This window comes from Enhydra lutris, unplaced genomic scaffold, assembly GCF_002288905.1.
Source record: "Enhydra lutris kenyoni isolate GAN:26980312 unplaced genomic scaffold, ASM228890v2 scaffoldscaffold1, whole genome shotgun sequence".
Taxonomy (NCBI): domain Eukaryota; kingdom Metazoa; phylum Chordata; class Mammalia; order Carnivora; family Mustelidae; genus Enhydra; species Enhydra lutris.
In genome coordinates this window covers 100,145,835-100,164,919 of record NW_019154085.1, presented here as the reverse complement: position 1 = coordinate 100,164,919, position 19,085 = coordinate 100,145,835, and the positions used below count along the sequence as shown (strand labels likewise).

The window sequence follows — 19,085 nt, the reverse complement described above, 5'->3', positions numbered from 1 at the left end:
CACTGGCCATAATTCAAGTGTTCAGTAACCACATGTGGCTGATGAGCACTACACTGGAAAGCACATATATGGAACATCTTTATCATTTCGGAATGTACTATTGGACAAGGCTGATCTAAAAGTTTTCCGTAGGTAGTAAAAGATACTTAAAGAAAACAAGTTTTAATAACTCTATAAGACTGTTTAAACTCCACATTCACAAACCCCTTTGCACACAGGACGCAAATATTCATTCAAAGACCTTTTTTTTTTTTTTTTTTAACTCAGATTAGAAAACTGAGGGCCAGTTAGGAGTAGCTTGCTTCATGTGTAAGTCATGATTCTTTCTTGAGATTTCCAGACCCATTTCTATGTTTCTTTTTTCCTGTCCCTACTCCCTCATATATGTAAGGCCTTCATTTTCTATGGCCCCTGTCCATTCTCATACTAAGCAATAACAAAGAGACAAATACATTCAAGTCACACATAAATTGCTACCACCCCTTGGTCACCATCAAAGGAACAAATAAAGCCATGGTAGAATTTCAAATATATGCAGATGGATGAGAAGAAGCTACTTCTTGACCGGTGATAAAGAAAGTGATTATCAAGGGAAGGAAAACTTATGTGTGTCTTAAATCAGACTGTGTGGTTAGGTATGGTATCTTCCTCCCAAGGGCAGCTCTGAAAGCAGCCATCTTCTAGGGACAACTACCAACCATGCAACTTGATCTAAACCTTATTTTCTAAATCTTCAGGAATGGCTTTTCACTGCCTTGTGTGCAATTATTCTACTTCATCTTTCCCTCAAACAGCTATTTGAAATTACCAAGTTGTTCTCTTCCATTCCTCAAAAACACCTGGACCAATTTGTTGGGGTGAACCTGACAGTACTGACTGGCCGCATTCCAGGACCTCTCTGTAGGTGAATCAGACTTGACACGTGAAGCTCCACAGGGCTCATAGAAAGCTTTGATAAAATTACCTAAGAAGCTGGCTCTGACATCCCAGATGGCACCATTTTTGTGAGTTAGGGGATGTTAAGAAAATTATTGAGAACTTGGAAATAAAACTTAAGTACAACCACATGTCCATCTTTTCAATGTCACGCTGTCATTATCTAATCAGCCCACACAAGCATTATACAATCTTAGAAATATACACCTTTCTTACACTTACCATTTACTTTTGCCATAAGTCCACAATCTAAACTTAAACATTAATTGTAGAAGATAGAGAAGTTGAAAAAACACTTCAGTCTGCTAGAGATAACCACAAAAGTTATTATTTAAATCCTGTCAGATATTAACCAGTTGTACATCAAATTTTGCAAACATTGTACATCATTCCTTTCCTATATATATAAATCTCTTTGCTTGAAATGCTCTTTGAACGAGCTTTATGATTTTCATGGTCCCTTTATTAGTAAGTGTTCACTATACATTTTCACTGTATGTTCTCTATATATTTAGATGAGAGACAGGATTTTTTTCCTTGTGAACATGTACTTTGAGAGGGATCAGTGCTGTATTCCGCAGACCTTCACATATGCTCTGCACCAGACCTTCCTATGCTCTGCCACTTCTGAGAAATGAGAAATGGCAGAAAATTTAGGTTTCATCTAACCATTACACATGTGACCACCTGTTCCTTGATGCTTCCAGATACAATCTATATAATAGATCTAATTTTATTATACCCACTGCCTGGAAAAAAGTTAAATTAAAAAAAAAAAACAATTTTAAGACCAACTGGAAACCTCTCAGTTTAATTCTCATCCACTTTTTCTTCATCTGAGATCAATATATTCAACCAAAAATGATTTCTATGATCCTAATGATTGAGTGAGTCTCCTACCAACTCCTAGCCTAGGAGAGAAAAGCTCTGACTTCCAATCTACCAAATTCATCACTAGCATGACCCTGAAGTCAGTCTTTATCATTCCTCATGTCTTATCAGCAAATGAGGTGACTTAATCTTCATGGTTGGTTCTAAGATCCTTTAAAAAGAACTGTGTCTCTAAAAAGGGCAAAACTGGGGCGCCTGGGTGGCTCAGTTGGTTAAGTGACTGCCTTCAGCTGGGGTCATGATCCTGGAGTCCCAGGATGGAGTCCCACGTCAGGCTCCCAGCTCCATGGGGAATCTGCTTCTCCCTCTGACCTTCTCCCCTCTCATGCTCTCTCACACTCTCTCTCTCAAATAAATAAAATCTTTTTTTAAAATAAAAATAAAAATAAAAAGGGCAAAACTGAAGGAAAATGACATTGCATTATTTCAAACTCTCAGTCAGAAGTAGGGACACACAGCACATACAACTAATAAGCACCATCTATGGATTTGATGCTGGCAATCTGACTGTTAGTTCTCACACTTGGGTCATTTAATACGTGCCTACCTACAGCATATCCATAAGAATGGATATTTTCTCTTTAAAAATTGGCTTTAAATGGAAGTCAGCAGATGGTACCATACAGCAGTTCCATGATATGGTAACTGCTTAATTTTTTATCCCCTTTATAACCTCTTGATACTTTGTGACCTCTCTGAAACACCTTTCCTTGTTACAGAGTGACTCATTTTAGTTTATATAACAATTATGGGTTTGTTATGTTGCATAGCTCCAAACCAGCAATTTTATATTATGATGCTTTTGTCCTGGGTCTTCCCTTAACTAAAACTGCCTTATGTGACCAATAAGCAATACCAAGCTGACATTTCTGAGCCCAAGCAGCTAATCCTAGATTGTATTTACCTATTTTCAAATATTTGCACCATCTGTGATTCTATATTAGTTTTTTTGGATTCGCTGTTACAGCCGGAGGACTACAGCTCTGAGTAGGAATGAAGCAGCACTCCAAATGCGGAATGCAGCAGCACTCCAAATGCGGAATGCATTATAAACATGAGAAGAGAATTCAGCCATGGGATAGGGAAAGAAAAATAAAATTTTTCAGGCAAAGCAAGTGCATATTCAATTCTCCATCTTCAAAATGCAAACTCTGTTGATTTTCCTGTACTTGTAAGTAATATAAAAATGGATGCCATATATTTACTTAATTAACCCCTGATCCAGGGTTTCTGGGTGGCTCAGTGGGTTAAGCCTCTGCCTTCAGCTCAGGTCATGATCTCAGGGTCCTGGAATCGAGCCCCACATCGGGCTCTCTGCTCAGCAGGGAGCCTGCTTCCCCCTGTCTCTGACTGCCTCTCTGCCTACTTGTGATCTCTATCCATCAAATAAATAAAAATCTTAAAAATAATAATAATAACCCCTAATCCACGTTAGCTCTGGAGCCAGGATGCTTCTATGTAATACCCATATCAACAAAACTAGGGGTTTAATATGCTCTGAATTTTGGTTGAATTAATGGAGAAATGAGCTTTAAAGCTGATATTCCCAACATCTAGGAATCTCACCATCCTATCATCTAGGAATTCCCAACATCTAGGAATCTCACCATCAGCTTGATTTCCCATCATGTTGCCTCTGTTGGTATAATAGCCCAATACATATTGATAAAAAAAAGAGCAAATAAATAAATACACATTGCCATTTTTCAGCACCTCCTGGATAAAGAACCTATCTCACTGCTAATCATCAGAACACTTCCACAATGTAACCATCATCCCATTTCCAGGTGAAATATTAATTTCAGAGACAGACTGGGTAACTGTTCAAAGTAGTAAATAGAATTTAATCTGAGGCTAAATGAAGAGAAAGCCCTAGTTCTTTCCACTATAAAAAATTCTGTGTCCCTCAAAAATCCTTATTTATTTTGCATATAGAAGTTTCTCAGGTCTCGTATTGGATCTCAGTACTCTGACAAAATTATCACAGCTTCTAGAAATAGCCTTACCTTCCAAGAAACCTAGTGAATCAGAAACCTGTAATTTCTATTAACTTCTCAAAGAAGCACCATAATTCACTTACGTGCTTTCCAGAGTTCCTAAGTACACCCCCTCCTTCAGAAAGGAGTCATCCAGTCACTGGTCAGTTCACTACAGAATTATAATTTCAAATGCTGAGGGCAGAGATCAATGGGAGATCATTTATGCTGAAGGGAAGAGTTTAAGAATACCAACGTCTGCATGTATGATGGAAGGTGCTGGCGTGTCTTTCGAACAATGGCTCTCGGTTTACTTTCAAAATGGCTTTATGGCACTGAGGAGACTTCTTGTCATGGCAAGATGGAGAAGATACATACAGGGTTCTCTGAAGTTTTGTGGCCTGGTACTAGAAGTCTAAGGACCACTAGCCTAGAACCAAGGAGAAACCAAGCAACGTCAAGTGAGTTTTGGCTACAGATTCAAAAGTCTCAAGGACGATATTTTTTTTTAGGTTACTCTGCTGTTTGTGTCAACAGGCAGGTGTGTCACCAATGCACCCACAAAGGTGCTATAGCAACAGCTGAATCTGGCAGCAGGATACACAGCAAATGGCCATAAGTGAAGAGGCCCAGAATCAGGTACTGCCTCTTGATTCTAACCAACTGTGTGACCTGAGACAAGACACTTCGTCTCCCCATTGGCTATCTCCTGATCTGAAAGCAAAGACATAAGATGCAGCAATCAGAATACTTTCTCAAAATGCCATCAGCGTTTATGACTCGATGGCCATTTCAAGGAAGAGTCTGGAAAGGCAAGGCCACTGTGGACATCACAGTAGTTCAGATATCAGGGACTCAATCCTGGCCAGAGACCACTCTCAGAAATGTAGAGGTGGAAGGAAATGGATTTGGATTTGGACATGGCACAAGTGCAAGTGGAGACAGGGCAATCAAAATGACCATCCTGGAACATAAGAGACACTGACTCTGCAAGCAAAGAGACGTGTGTAAGGGATGGCGGATGCACAAGAAACTACCTGTGATGCCACTGTGGCACTAATGTTGGGTAAACCTCATTTCAGAACGATGAGAAGCATCCTCCATTAATGGGAACAAGGTGGACCTCTTTCATATCAACTCCAGGTTTAGTTCATACCCACTTACCCTGCCAGTATGACTGCCAAAAAGTGAAACACATATAGTTCCTAGGATCAGAGGAAAGGAATTAATTCTCTCACAATCCCTTCATGGTACTCTAGAAAAGAAACAAACAGTAAAATGTACAGTCTTTTCCCTTAAAAATGCCTAAAAGGTAGTGGAGTAGATAGACAATCTAGTCATTAAACTCACCCACGAGGAAATGTAAATTATATACTAATCTACCCAAACATTACCTAGTTCTACATCTGAGAAATTCATGAATATTATATTGCTCCTCTTGAAAAGATATATTTCTGACCTCTACTCAGAAGGTGTCTTGACTCCTAATCTTTGATTCGGTGTGTAGAAAAATCAGTGTGCAACTTTGTGAGACATTGATTTAAAAGGTCATAGAAAAAAAAGAGTTTCTGGTACTTGTTTCAAAACATGTGAAATGAAAAAAAAAAAAAATGCCATGTCTTGCATTCATTAGCTCATATTAAAACCCTTCCTGGAGGTAAGATGTGATTAAAGGAAGGAAGAATATCAACAGTTTTCACTTACTTGATTCCTTTTGCCAAAAGCAAACCCAAGTACCAATAACAGGAAAGACCTACAGCTAACCCGGTGCAAGCATTATTAATGCAACTTCAAGTGGTCTCTCTGGTCCATTATTTGAAAATAAATCGCAGGAGAGCCTGCCATTCAAGTTTTCAATTATAAAATTCGGGTTTGTCATATTGTTTTCAGAGAAGAGGCTTTCAGATGGTGTAAGAAATTGAATCTTCATTTAGATCTCAAAAAAGGGGTGAGAATACAGATAATAAAAATACCTTTTTCCCTCACTTTTTTCATTTGCTACCTTGTAACCTGATATGCAAGCTTTTGTACTGACCTCAGAAAATCAGTAAGTATGATAAATCGCGATAATATGAAAGTCAGATAATATTCAACTTGGCTGGAGAATATACAGCTTGGCTTGGCTCTCTCAGACATAGAGTCAGTTTTGATTATGCACTCAACTAACTCTTTTCAAATTTCAACTCAACATATCATCAGCTCCTATAAGCAAAGAATTTCTAAGTCAGTCCCTTCTCGAAACCAAACTTCCAGAAAGAGAATATTAAACCACAAACATTTCAAAGAAGATCTTAAGTCTTTCAGGAAAACAAGTTATCACCTAAAAATAGAAAAATCAGTCAGATTTTTATCAGTTGTTTTCCTCCTAATGCTCTATAATAATCCAACTCTAAAATACCGCATATATTGGGGCACCCGGGTGGCTCAGTCCTTAAGCACCTGCCTTTGGCTCAGGTCATGATCCCAGGGTGCTGGGATTGATCCCCACATCAGGCTCCCTGTTCAGTGGAAAGACTGCTTCTCCCTCTCCCACTCCCCCTGCTTGTGTTCCCTCTCTCGCTGTGTCTGTCAAATAAATAAAATCTTTAAAAATAAAATAGAATTTTATTAAATTTTAAAATAAGATACCCCATATATTTAGATCATAACTGTGTATATGTATGGTGTATGTTTGTTATGTATACACACCCATATATACGTATATAGACGTATATATATATACGTCTATATACATATATATTTTTTTTCAGCATTTCATTATGGAAATGGAAAATGGAAAACTGCCTTTTCAAAAACATGAAAAAATCTTCTCAGATACTCTAGAAACACAGTAGCAACAAGAATAAAAATACTGAATTCTATCTTCAGCCAGATGTTATGCAAGTCCGTTCACACAGACTGTCTCTAACTCTTACAACATTCTCCCCATCTTCTTCCTTTAAAGATGAAAGAATGATTTTAGAGGGATTTGTTTGCCCTAGATTGCGTAGTGAATGGTAGAAGAAAGATTCAATATGAAATCTGTTCTGACTCTCTTCCCAATCCTACATCATGTTGCCTCTCCCCAAAATATAATTAAATTTGAATATCACTTGGCAATTCCAAAAACACTGTAGAATATACTATTCTGGCTAATAGGATTAGCATATTATCTGAAAGTTGATTTAAAAGATTACTAATGTTTCAGAAACTTTTAAATTAACTAGCATGCCAACCTTGAAAAGAAAATGAAAATAATTTTTTATCATATGGAAGACATTATAAGGGGTACTGTTAACATCAATTACTGAACGGGACAGTTCAAAGTAAAATATTTTATCAGTTTCAGATAAAAGCAAATTTTCTGTGTTTAGCCTAGTGGTGAGTGTTATATTTACCATTACATAAAGTATGTCTGAAACCCTGAGGATTCAGGACAGCTCACCAAAAATGAATCCGTAAGAGAAGAGCTCGCTCTTCAGCAACCCCATCCTCCCCACTAAACCTACCTTCCACTTTACTTTATCATACTAGAAGTAACAAGCATTCCTTTTAGTTAATACATAATAAATGAGAAGAATTTCTAGCGAGGTTGGTGGGGGGGAGTGTACAGTTTAAAAGCCTTGGAGAAAGCCACTATTTTGTTTGCCCCTTCTGGGGACCTTTTAGAGGTCTTCAGATGGGATAAGCGTCCAACTTTCCTAGTTGATGCATGCCTCAGGTTATGCCCTCATTAGTCATCCCTCCTCATCCACGAGGGATATATTCCAAGACCCCCAGTGGATGCCTCAAACCTCTGACACTCTCGAATCCTATATATACTGTGTTTTTTCCTATATATACATAACTGTGATGAAGTTCAATTTGTAAATGAGGCACAGTCTGAGATTCACAAAAATAACTAACAAAATAGAACTACTATACTGTAATGAAACTTATGTGAATGTGAGCTCTCTTTTCATGATACTGTGCTCACCCTCTGAAGATGATGGGAACAATGTGAGAAGACAAAATGCCTGAGTGAGGAAAGGACGTGAGGTGAGTGATGGGGGACTGAGTGCGAGGCTATCCTAGTGACCTTCTGACACTACCTCTGACAGAGGATCATGTCTTTCTGGGATCTCAGCTGACAGTGGGGACCTGATATCAGGGAAAGCCAACAACGAATGGGGGTGGGGGGGCTACTGTATAATGTGGTGGTGAAACGTGAACCTGATTACAACACACGTAAAGTCACTCAGCAAGTATGAAACTATACGGAGGCAGTTTTGTACTTGGAATACCAAGTATGAAATACTAATTCAAATATTAAAGAGGATTTCAAATACCCCCTTTCTCTATGCTCATTACCTTAGGAAGTGGATTGCACTGAACACAATGCAACATATTCTGTGGCTAATTCACCTGTTTGTGAGAATTAGCCAAAGCTTACTTCCAGTTTGGCCCCTTACAGAGGTAGGAATGGTAAAGACGTGTGCTTTGACTATAAGAGACCTAATAGAGTATTTTGAAGTTTGCATGTTTGCCAAATCAGCCCTGACATCCAAACCAAAGAATATATATTATTAATATGTATGTGTCTATGCAACTACATATATAATCATACAAATGTGTACTGAACAGCGCAGTGTTTTCGTAAAATGTTAAAATAATATACCAGTTGCAGGTGGCTCAATAAGCCTCCCCCCACCTTTTTGTAGGTGCCTATTCTTAGCCTAGGGAATGAGAGCACACTATGAGACAGGCTTTATTCAAAAGCCTTCATATATTATTTCATTTAATTCTTACAACAAACATGTAAAGGATCTGTAGTCATCTCCATTCACAAATGAAATGTAGAAAATAAGTTATCCTGCCCAAGAAAGCAGTGATGACTGGTGGAGCTGGGATATAAACTTGAATCTGTGGTTTCCAGGGCATAACCCACAGATAATAGTAACTTTATGTAATCATAAATGATTCAATGAACCAAAATTTTAAAATAGCTTTCTTCTTTACTCAGGCTGGGTGAAATTTGGTTTCAATGTTTTGTTTCTAATGTAATGCACTTCATAAGATAATGCAGCATTAATATTTAATAATACAATTTTCTTTAACTTGTTTTTATATAGTTTAATTTTTCTTAAATGTGCGATTTGCTCAGTTCCTGAAATAAACAGAGAGTAGAAGCTTATAAGTAAGGATGCTTTGTGGTATGTTCTAAACTCAGTAGATAAAACATCATATATACATGTTATAAGATACACATTATGTAATAATAAAGGATAGTAGAAAATGCATAATACCTCCTAAGTCAAAAAGACTTCTACATAATGCCTTTATCCAATCTAAATTATCCTTTGTAAACCAAATCACAAACTTTCCCATCAATTAGACAGTATATACGTTATATTCAATAAAGAATAATAAAAAGTCTATTAAATTATTTTCAATAGGATTTCTAAAAGCTACTTTTGAAGTTCTGTGTTAAAAACAATAGTTTAGGGGCGCCTGGGTGGCTCAGTGGGTTAAAGCCTCTGCCTTCAACTCAGGTCATGATCCCAGGGTCCTGGGATCGAGCCCCACATCGGGCTCTCTGGGCAGTGGGGAGCCTGCTTCCCCTTCTCTCTCTCTCTGCCTGCCTCTCTGCCTACTTGTGATCTCTGTCTGTCAAATAAATAAATAAAATCTTTAAAAAAAAAAAAAAAACAATAGTTTATAGACCAAATTATGACATCTTTTTATTTTTGTCAGGGAAACATGGAAGAAAGACTGAATCCTAATTTCTGTATGGTAACATTTTGGGTTAATATTATCTAAAAGTGAAAAGTACAATACATATTTCACAAAAGGCATTTTGCATATTACATATTTAATTGCAGTTTTGACCATGAATTATTTCATCGAGAGACTGCTGCATACTGAACCATGAGAGATTGGTTTTCTACCAGAATGTGTTTTTTAGAGAGAAATGCGTAACTAATGATGTTTCTGCTGCCAAATTGTTGCTTATAAAAATATATTTTATAGTCATACTTCAAAAAGTAGGGTTATGGCTTTTCTTTTGTTTGCTTAGTTTTTTGTTTTGTTTGGGTTTTTTGTTTGTTTTGTTTTTGTTTTTTGCTGTTGTTGTTTTGTGTTTTAGTTTGTTTTGGTTCAGTTTTTTGGAGCTGAGAGGACCACCAAACATTTTAGGAAATATTTTTACCCATTGGATTCAGCAGAAGGGTGCCACCTGGTGGCAATGTGGGCAAACTCTAAACCAGGTCTAAGTATTAAAAATGAACTCATTTAAGAAACCTTGAAAGTCCCATCATTACCAAGATTTTTTTTCTTTTTGTAAAGTTCCTATGTACTTCTCAAGACCTACCTGGTTCTTTTTATATTATTTCCATCAATGGAAGAGATATTAAGTTAACTTCAAAATTTTCAAGAGCTATTATTTACATTTATAATCGAAGCTTTAAGCAAATTCGTTGTTTTATATTCAAAGTAAATCTGTACACACAGAATACTAGCAATTATTTTTCATTATGCTAGTAACAATGTGTTGAACTATAACTGGGTAGAAGTTAGAAGGTTGGGCTCTTCAATGACCATATTTTATTTAAGGTATTACAGACTGGGGTTAAGTCCTATCTCCACCACTTATGAAGACAAGTTTGATTAGTTTCTTTAAGCCTCTGTATTTTCTCATCTCTAAAATGGGAATAACCACACGTCTTAACTTGGAAAGTTTCTTTGAGGATGAAGTAGAAAAATGCATTTAATGAATGTTATCAGTCCAGAAGACAGTACTCTGCACATGGCAAGCATTCAGAAGTGATTTTTAAAAACAGTAAGTTGCAACTTGTCACTCAAGATTTTAGATCCCTCAATGTAAAGTGGGATTTTGATCATATTCAGAATGACTGTATCTACCCATATCAATTTATCTATCTAGATACTTTGTAAATGTGGAGCATTATGAAAACAACAAAAATAACTTTCATAAACATTTAATCATTGAAGCTTTGAAAGACTAGTAAAATGATAAAAAAAAATATTTCCAATGATTCAAAATGTTAATAAAAGTACACAGTCCCTGCTATTCCCGTTGCCGATTCTCTCTGGGTAAGAAGTGACTCGTCCTGGCACCAAATCCCAGAGGACAGTCACAGATGAAAGAAATAGAGGGGTCAAGCTCGCTAAAGGAACCTAACAACAACCAAACCACAGGATCCATAACCATCTCACCCAAAGGAAAGACCACAGTCTTCTACTGTGCTGTAGGTGGAAATAGGTGCTGATGGCCTCAGGACAAGGTGTTTTTGAGATTTCATAAAAAATTCTACTATGAAAAGCCAAAGACTTTTTTGGCAACATTTGTAAAGCTTAAATCACTCAAAATCAATACACAGTTAAGTGATTAGCTGGACTATGCCCCCTATTTAACCATCAAGTAGGACTTCATAAAGCTATATTTTTATTTAAAGTTGTGAATCTTTTTTTTTTTTTTTTTTTAAGAAATATAGCAAGCAGAAATATCATTCATGTCTATTTGGGGGGTATTATAACAAGTACCACATGAGAGTTGTATGACAATCACAGCATCAGACCACAATACATAATACTGTTAATCAAAACTTAGTACTCTTAGAGCAAGTAGTTTAAGCAATCACAGCAATCATCCACATTATCTGGTCATCATTTCATAGGTCAAGCTTCAGACAAAGAACATGCTAAATAAAAGGTATTTTCTAGGAGTGCTTGGAAAATCTTCAATGGGATGCTGCCACGCATATTTCACTCTGCTTTCCTTCCCCTAGCAAAATCAATCTCTTTCATTTTAATTTTAGCATAATATGCATACCATTGACATTTTAAAATCATGTAAATGTTCAGAAAGTCACTTTAAAAACTCAATTAAAACAAGAGTTCTGCAAATGGCCACTCCCTGAATATCTGAAGTGGCCATAAACCAAAATGCATGCTCACAAGAAAAAAGGATTCAAGCTTGACTCTCTCTCTTCAGATGAATTTTAAGTACCCGATTAGTCCTGACAAAAGGCTTTACTGTGCATAGGCGGCTTGTCCACTGTTTACATATGTATTTTCAGTTCTGTGTGCTCTGCTCTGCTTCTGCCTCCCCACCTCCACTGGTACTGAGCAGTTTGCAGCACCTCAAGTAACCAGCTGGTGTCACAGGGTAGTGAGCACAGATTTCATGTGGGGACTCTCACCTGACTAATCATTCTTATTGGAAGCAGCATTCCAAGAGCAGTAGAGAGGCTCCGTGGCTTGTTAATGAAATTTAAGAGCTGTCAGCTTGAAAGAGGATGTTAAATCCATGCTCCTCTCCTAAAATTATTTTTATAATCTGCTAACCAGTTGCTACCTTGTGGTGTGTGTTGGAGGGAGCAGAGGAAAAAGATGCAAGGGAAAGGGACACATAAGACCGCATAAATGTTGTAGTATTTTCATATGTATCTCTGGGTGGGGAGTAAAGCGACTAGTTGAAGAAAACAACCTGCTTTGTAAAAACTGCAACATCCACTCCAGTAAATGGAGAGGGAGCTTTAAGACATTGAGCAATCCTCACCACCTGTGTGAAACATATGTGAGGGAAACGAGGAGGAAAGAGAAGAGGAGAAGAAAGAGACCACAAGCCAGGAGAGATGACCAAGACTAGAATATTAATAACAGCAGCCCTGGCATGTCCTCCTCCGCCTCATCACCACTCGGGCGATTTGGACAGCTTCCCTTCACTTGCTCCTCAGTGCTTAGACTATGTGAAAAGCGGAGCCGCTACCGGAACCTTCACCCCACTTCTAGCAAAGAGCTAGGAGAGTCTCTGACCGAATTGCACTGGGCGGCCTTCAACAGTGCACTCCGGGGGCCAAGGGTACTCGGGTGCCTCTGTAGTTATCCACTGACCTAACTGTTGCCCTCTCGGCTCAGAGTCCCTGACTGATGAAAACGTGACAACACCTGCAGCCTCCTCCTCACAGCCCCCTCCTCTATGCCAGGGCACTTCAGCACTCCCGACCCCTACAACTTTGGGAAAAAGCAACACCGAACTCCCGAGTCACCCCCAATCCAGGGACAGAGACGAGATGAAGATCCACGGTATGGTTATGCTACAAATCTCTAAACAGCAAAACAAAAAAGGGGATGGCCGGTGCGGAAAGACGGAAAAGGTACAGAAATAACCCTCAGCCAGTACAGGGCACCCCATCTCTGCAGACACAACACATCTGGCCCCAACAAATCACTAAAGCCAGTACCTTGCCAGCTTCCCATAATAATGCCTTTTTACTCCCAAGCTCCGCTCGACTCAGCAGACCACAGACGCAGGGTACACCACAGACGCAGGGTACACCTCATTCCCTCTTTTAGCGCCCCCCACCTCGCCCCGTCCCAGTCTCCTCAAAAGAAAAAAGAAAGGAAAAACTCTGCCGGCCTAAAGGTCATTTTCCTTAGTGGGGTAGCTTTGGCCAGCGCTCGCTCGTTTCAGCTGCGTTTAGACCGGCTCTAACCCTGCAAGTGGACGCCTCCAGGAGCGCAGTATTTCCTCCAACATGCGTTAATTTCAGCCAAGAGGCCCCCACTCTGTGGCCCTGGCCGCCTCTCCCTTCCTCCGTGGCCCGCCCGCCAGGGCTCCCGGGCCAACCCCAGCCTTTACCTCTCTCCCCCCTTCCCCGCTGCTCTCCACCGTGCGCATCCTCTCGCCCGGCCCCAGAGCGCGCTCGGATGCTCTAACTTCCTGCGGAGTCCATGGATCAGCGGAGGAGAGCCTGGAACTGGGGCGGAGGGGAGGGTGGGGAGAGGGAGGCGTGGGAAGCACGGACTGGAGCCACCCTTCCCGGGAGGGCCTGGCCGCAGCTGCCAACTCTCACCTGGTCCGCCGGCTGCGCCTGGCTCGCCCTGGCCCCCGGGGTGGGCTGCTGCTCCTGCTTCATGGCTGTCATCGCCGGCGGCCCGCGTTGGCGCTCACTTCCTCGCGGGCACTTCAGACTCGGGGACTGTCACTTGGCAGCGATCGCATGTCACAGGAGCCCGACGCTCTTCGAATTGGCAGAAGGGAAAGCGGCAGCGACAGGGTGGGGGGAGGGGAGCGACAGGGAGGAGAAGAAGAGAGGCACCAAGCAGGCTCCCCCTTGCAAGATCCCTCCTTCGGCTACCGCAGACCCTCGAACTCCCCACTCCCCCCGCCCCCCACCACCCCAAAGCGTAGAGAGCCTCGGAGATCTAACACGACCAAGTGGCAACTTAGTGGAGCAGAGAGAGGCACCTGACCGCGCTCGAGCGACGTCTCACAGCGCCAGAGGAGCCCGGCTAGCATTCTACCGCAGTCCGCGCCCCCTGCCCGCCCCCGGGGGCTCCCAGCGCAGAGCTCAGTGCGCCAGGTGGAGCAGCCGGGCGCCGCGCTCCAGCATCTCCCAAGCAACCGCAACGCGGGAGAGAGCCCTGCGCGTGGCGAGCTCCTCACACGCGCGGCCAAGGCTGTTGGGCTCTGCTGGCCCCCTTACCCCCCAACCCCCGCCCCCCGCGGGCTCCTGCTAAAACCCGGAGAAGCGGAGCGCGCCCGTGCAAGGCCCTCGGTGGCTCTATCGCTGCCACTGGGCATGCTCCAGCGCTCGGAGAAGACGGGGGTTAGCTGGGGTCTAAGGTCCCACAGCCCCACTGGGGTTGCCAACACTTGCCAGGACCCAAGTGGTGGTCCCAGGTTATGGCCCGAGGCTCTGCGTTTCTCGATTTGTGGCAATGGACAGCCTTATCCTTTAGCCTCCAGCCTGGATCCCGCCCCCCCCCCCCCAGCTGCTAGTGTAATTCTGAAAGGTAGATTACAAACAATAATAACTAATGATGATATTCTACTACCTCCCCCCCCCTTTTTTCTAGAACACTCAGATAAAAGTCTTCAAATTTTAAATTCCTTCTCCAACCTTCCCTTGGCTTAACACAAACCTCTCCCCTTCAAAGTTTTCTGAGCACCTACCATGTGTCAAACACACTGTTTGGAGGGATTGCAAGGAAAAGAGATTAAAATACCTAGACAAATTTAACAAACTCCCTGCCTACAAGGAGTGTACCTGATACTGTGGGCACTGGGGGATAGGAATCAAAGAGTCAATTTAACTCTTGGGAAGGTGAATTCCTGTGGGTAGGTATAACACAAAGTCCACCGGTTTCATCTAGAAAGATTACTACTTTTCCCTGTTGCTAGAAAGGGCCTACCCAAAGCAGATGGGCAAACAAGCAGTCCCCAGTCTCAGGCACAGGTGTTTGGAGATTGCTTACCAGAGAAAAGGTTGGAGGGATTTAAATATCCAGATGTTCCTACACTCAGCCCCAGCATTGTGACTATGTTCCAGTGGTAAGGGACTGAGCATATGGTAGCCAGTAGCTTGGAGTATGCTTTTATTGGCTAAGCCTGGCTCCCCCACCCTTGTCTGAATTATTCAGTCCATGAACTATGCACTTCCTAGAGACAGGCTATCTTAGGATATTAGGAGTTGTGCTCCTGCCTATTAGTGAATCCTCACATTTGTCCTAAATATTGTGACAACAGTTCCTTTAAAATAGATTAAATAAAAAAACAACAACAACAAAACCAGTGATCTCTAGATTTGATTAAATTAGAAAATAAAAATATGAGTTTTTTCTTCAGGAAGGTATGATTTAGGTGATGAAAGCTTATTTTTTCAAAAATAAGAGGTCCAGTGATATTGAGTGACTTCTAACAGTGTGTTGGTCTAACAGAAGTAAGTCGAGAGGAATAACTTCACTATTTGTAAAAATATAAAGCAAATTTTCAAAATGAAACATGGCGGGAGGGTGTGCCTGCGTGGTTCAGTCCTTAAGTGTGGGACTCTTGATTTCAGCTTAAGTCAAGATCTCAGGGTCCAGAGATCAAGCTCTAGTCCATCCAGGCTCAGTGGAGAGTCTGCTTCAGATTCTCTTTTTCCTACTGCCCCTCTTTCCCCAACCCCCACTGCTGTCTGGCCCACTGGGTGCTTGTGCCTCCCCCCCAATAAAATAAATAAATCTTTTAAAAAATGAAACATGGGCATAATAGCTACTGAGTACTTTACCAGGTAAACATGGAAATCTCTATTTTCCCCATTCCTGCCCTCCCCAGGGAGAAAGGGGTCTCCATTATTCCAAAAATGCTTCTGTCCTTGTATCTTGCTCTTCTGTTTATCATTTTAGTACATTCATCCTTTGAATGATCCTTTGAATGTGTTTCCATTTTGGACAACTGATTTGACTTGAAAGTTTATGTGCAGAGATTTCTGTTGACATAGGACATGCATAGATGAGGGAATTATTCTCAGCCTATTTGGTTGAAGTCAACTGTCCAACTCACATGCTTTCTCAGTATTCTTTTTAAACTCCACTTTGTGGTTACAAAGATGTAAGTTGTATACGTTTCATGTATAATGTATATATGTATCATTTTTTTAAAGGGAAGTGTCTTTGATTTGAGTCCATCTTTTTGCATGGGTTATTTTGTCTGAGCTGAAAGCATTATTTTATATCTGTTGGGGTCTAAGTTAAGGACATTAATTAAAACTTAACCACATGTAACTTACAACTTAAACACTATTTTTTGAAATGTGGTGCACTGGAATTACAATGTAGGATTTTCTACTTCATTTCTTATTGAAGAAAAATGTTAATGTCCAAGAAGAAAAAAATAAGGAATACCTTACATTCCAAGAGAGAATGTCTGCAGCTCAGCTGTCTATAACTTCTGATAATAGGTTGTTATTAAAAAAAAAAAAAAAATTGTAATCAAACATCTGCAAAATAATCTATTTGAGTAGATATAACCCTAGTGCTGTGTGGACAAGAGGACATGTACCAGCCTACATGTCAGCAGAATGGGCTTCTGCCTTAGCTCCGTTACCTCATGGAGGTATGGCCAAGAATGAAGTCACTTAGCTCCAGCCTCTGCTTCCTTATGAGGTAAAACTAAACATTTTAGATTAGATGACCAAGAAGATCCTTTTTTTCTCTAAAATTCTATAATTAAATCTTAATTTTGTGAATCAAAAGACTATCATCTGAAATAATAAATTACTTACACATGTTCAGATTTTAGTGGGAGTCAGGTGCTTAGAAAAATACAAAAATTCAATAGATAAGGATTCTTCATGAAGTGACAGAATTAATATCCACCAAACTTCCCCCACACTCTCTAGTTATACATAAATCCATAGTAACAATTCTTTCCTTGATAATACTTTTAAAATTCAGAAACTTGAGTATCTCCCTACAGTGTATTATTTCTGAAAATTAAAGATTTAAAGAATGTTGTAAAAATTAACAGAATATTTTTTGAGTACTTTTCCTCGTATGTTTGATGAACTAACTCATGGACAGCCATTAAACTTAAAATACTGATACAATGGGAAAGGAGGTTTTCCTAGTTTTTATGGAATGGAGTTTCTCATAACTGCAAAAGACCTAGAGAGATTGCCCAGAATTCCCTCTATTTTAGGTTATAAATTTCTTACCTTTGCAACATATTCAGGAAGATTTCTAGGATTTCCAGGATTTAGACTTCATCACTTCCTTCTGAAATTTTTCATTGACTCAAATCCTAGTTTCAGGTTCCCATGCAGATATAACCCACTGTGTGGGATCCTCAACATACTATAGGAATTTCCAAAGTCCCTTAAAAATTTTCTTGCACAAAATACTGTGAACATCTATAATGTCTTTCACTGATATTTGATTCTTTTAAAGAGAAATGCCAATTCAGTACATTTCATTTTACCTAGAATTATTGACATGAATAATTGAGGACTGGTGATGAAAGTTAGATAATAATTAAATTTATTCAAGATAATCATGAAAATGTTTAAGCATAAGTGGCAAACAGGATGTTCCAGAAATATTTAAGTCATGCATGTTGTATTCAGTCTTCCATATCAAATAGGAGACCCAGGACCCCCAAATCCCAAATTTACTTTAACAACCGTCAGTAACAAGGCCTAGCTAAACTCTGATATATTAGAGAAAGAGAAAAGCCCCTTGAGAGTCTGAGAGCAGGGTAGCCTTTAGAGATAAATCCTCCAGTTTCAGATGAATCAGATAAGGTAAATAGAACTGTGTAAGCAGCTAGCGCCCTGGAGTCTCTCCTTACCTTTCCCTCTCTCCTCCGGAGGTAATTCTGCAGTGTCATGTAAAGGCCACCTTGATGGGGATTTCCCTAGCATTAGCCAGTCCTCTATTGAGTGTCCTTAATGAGCACAGCATCAGGAAGACAGAGTTCATGAGCTGTGCCTTCAGAGACCTGGCCTGAAATGTGTCCAATTAGCTTTTCACAGATCAAGAAATAGCTTTAGTTCACATCTTCTGCTATCATTTGCTTTCGATTGATCAATCACCTCTACTCACCTCAACCAGCTTCTTGAATTTCCCAAAGTGCACATCATGTCATTGGGCAGAAAACCAGTATGTTGAGCAATCCTCAGAAACAAGCTGTATTTTAGAAGCTCTAACTAGTAAACTATCTCAAAAAATTATTTTAAAAAGAACAAATAAAAAAGGAAGAAAAAGAAGGAAAGGCACTGCATAGTTAAGTGATAACTGGGTACACTACTCATACTGTTCAGACATTCTCGTGGCATTAATTTAACTAAACTTTTTGTGAGTCTCCAGGACAGGAAGACTTTCCTGTTGTAAAAATTCATAGCCCAATTATGATCTCTGGTGGAAGCAGACAGAGTTGCACTATCCTGAGAGCCATTCTTGTTGCTCACTGGAGACCTGAAGATATTGACAAACGCTCACTCACACAGAGACCCGGGGCTATAGAGTCTGCTTAGTTGTTATAATAACACATCTCCCATCTTCTTTAACCAAACAGCTCTTCTAAGATTATATAATGGTATTAAGGCAGGAAAACAATGCATATGATTTTTCTGTGTAATGTTTTCGCTCCATATATGTAGCTGCATCAACAGCAAACAACTGGAGAATGTGTGAAATTTACCTGTTGTCCTTGTTTTTACCCACTAGATGCTTGACAAGGGGACTGTGTTTGATTTTTTTAAGAGTATTATTTAATGAATTAGTTATGTTTGTATAGTAAAAAAAAAATAAAAATTTAAAAAGACCCTTTTTGGCTGATTTAGTAGTCATTTTTTTGGTCTGATTTTCACATTTCTTTAGAAATAAAGTAAGGTTTTCCAAATCAGATTCTGTCTGCAAATGACAGAAAGGTTGTCAGATGTGGAAGAGTATTTAGAAACACAGACATAAACATTTTCTCTTTTCAGGTAGTAAGTTGGCCTTTGATGAATAAATTTCCCTGAACTTGGTATTTCT

General features: G+C 39.9%; 1 protein-coding gene across 2 annotated transcripts in view; it reads right to left on the bottom strand.

Annotated features, from left to right (window-relative positions):
• LOC111155763 (dipeptidyl peptidase like 10) overlaps positions 1-19,085 on the bottom strand; it is a 1,348,454-nt gene that overhangs the window by 616,513 nt on the left and 712,856 nt on the right. The window contains exon 1 of one of the 2 annotated variants that reach the window (XM_022516263.1): positions 13,640-13,711. The exons of the other annotated variant lie outside the window; for it this stretch is intronic. Coding sequence (XP_022371971.1) covers positions 13,640-13,711 — 72 coding nt within the window. Of the gene's footprint in view, positions 1-13,639; positions 13,712-19,085 lie in introns of those variants that run through there. 2 annotated transcript variants of the gene reach the window in all.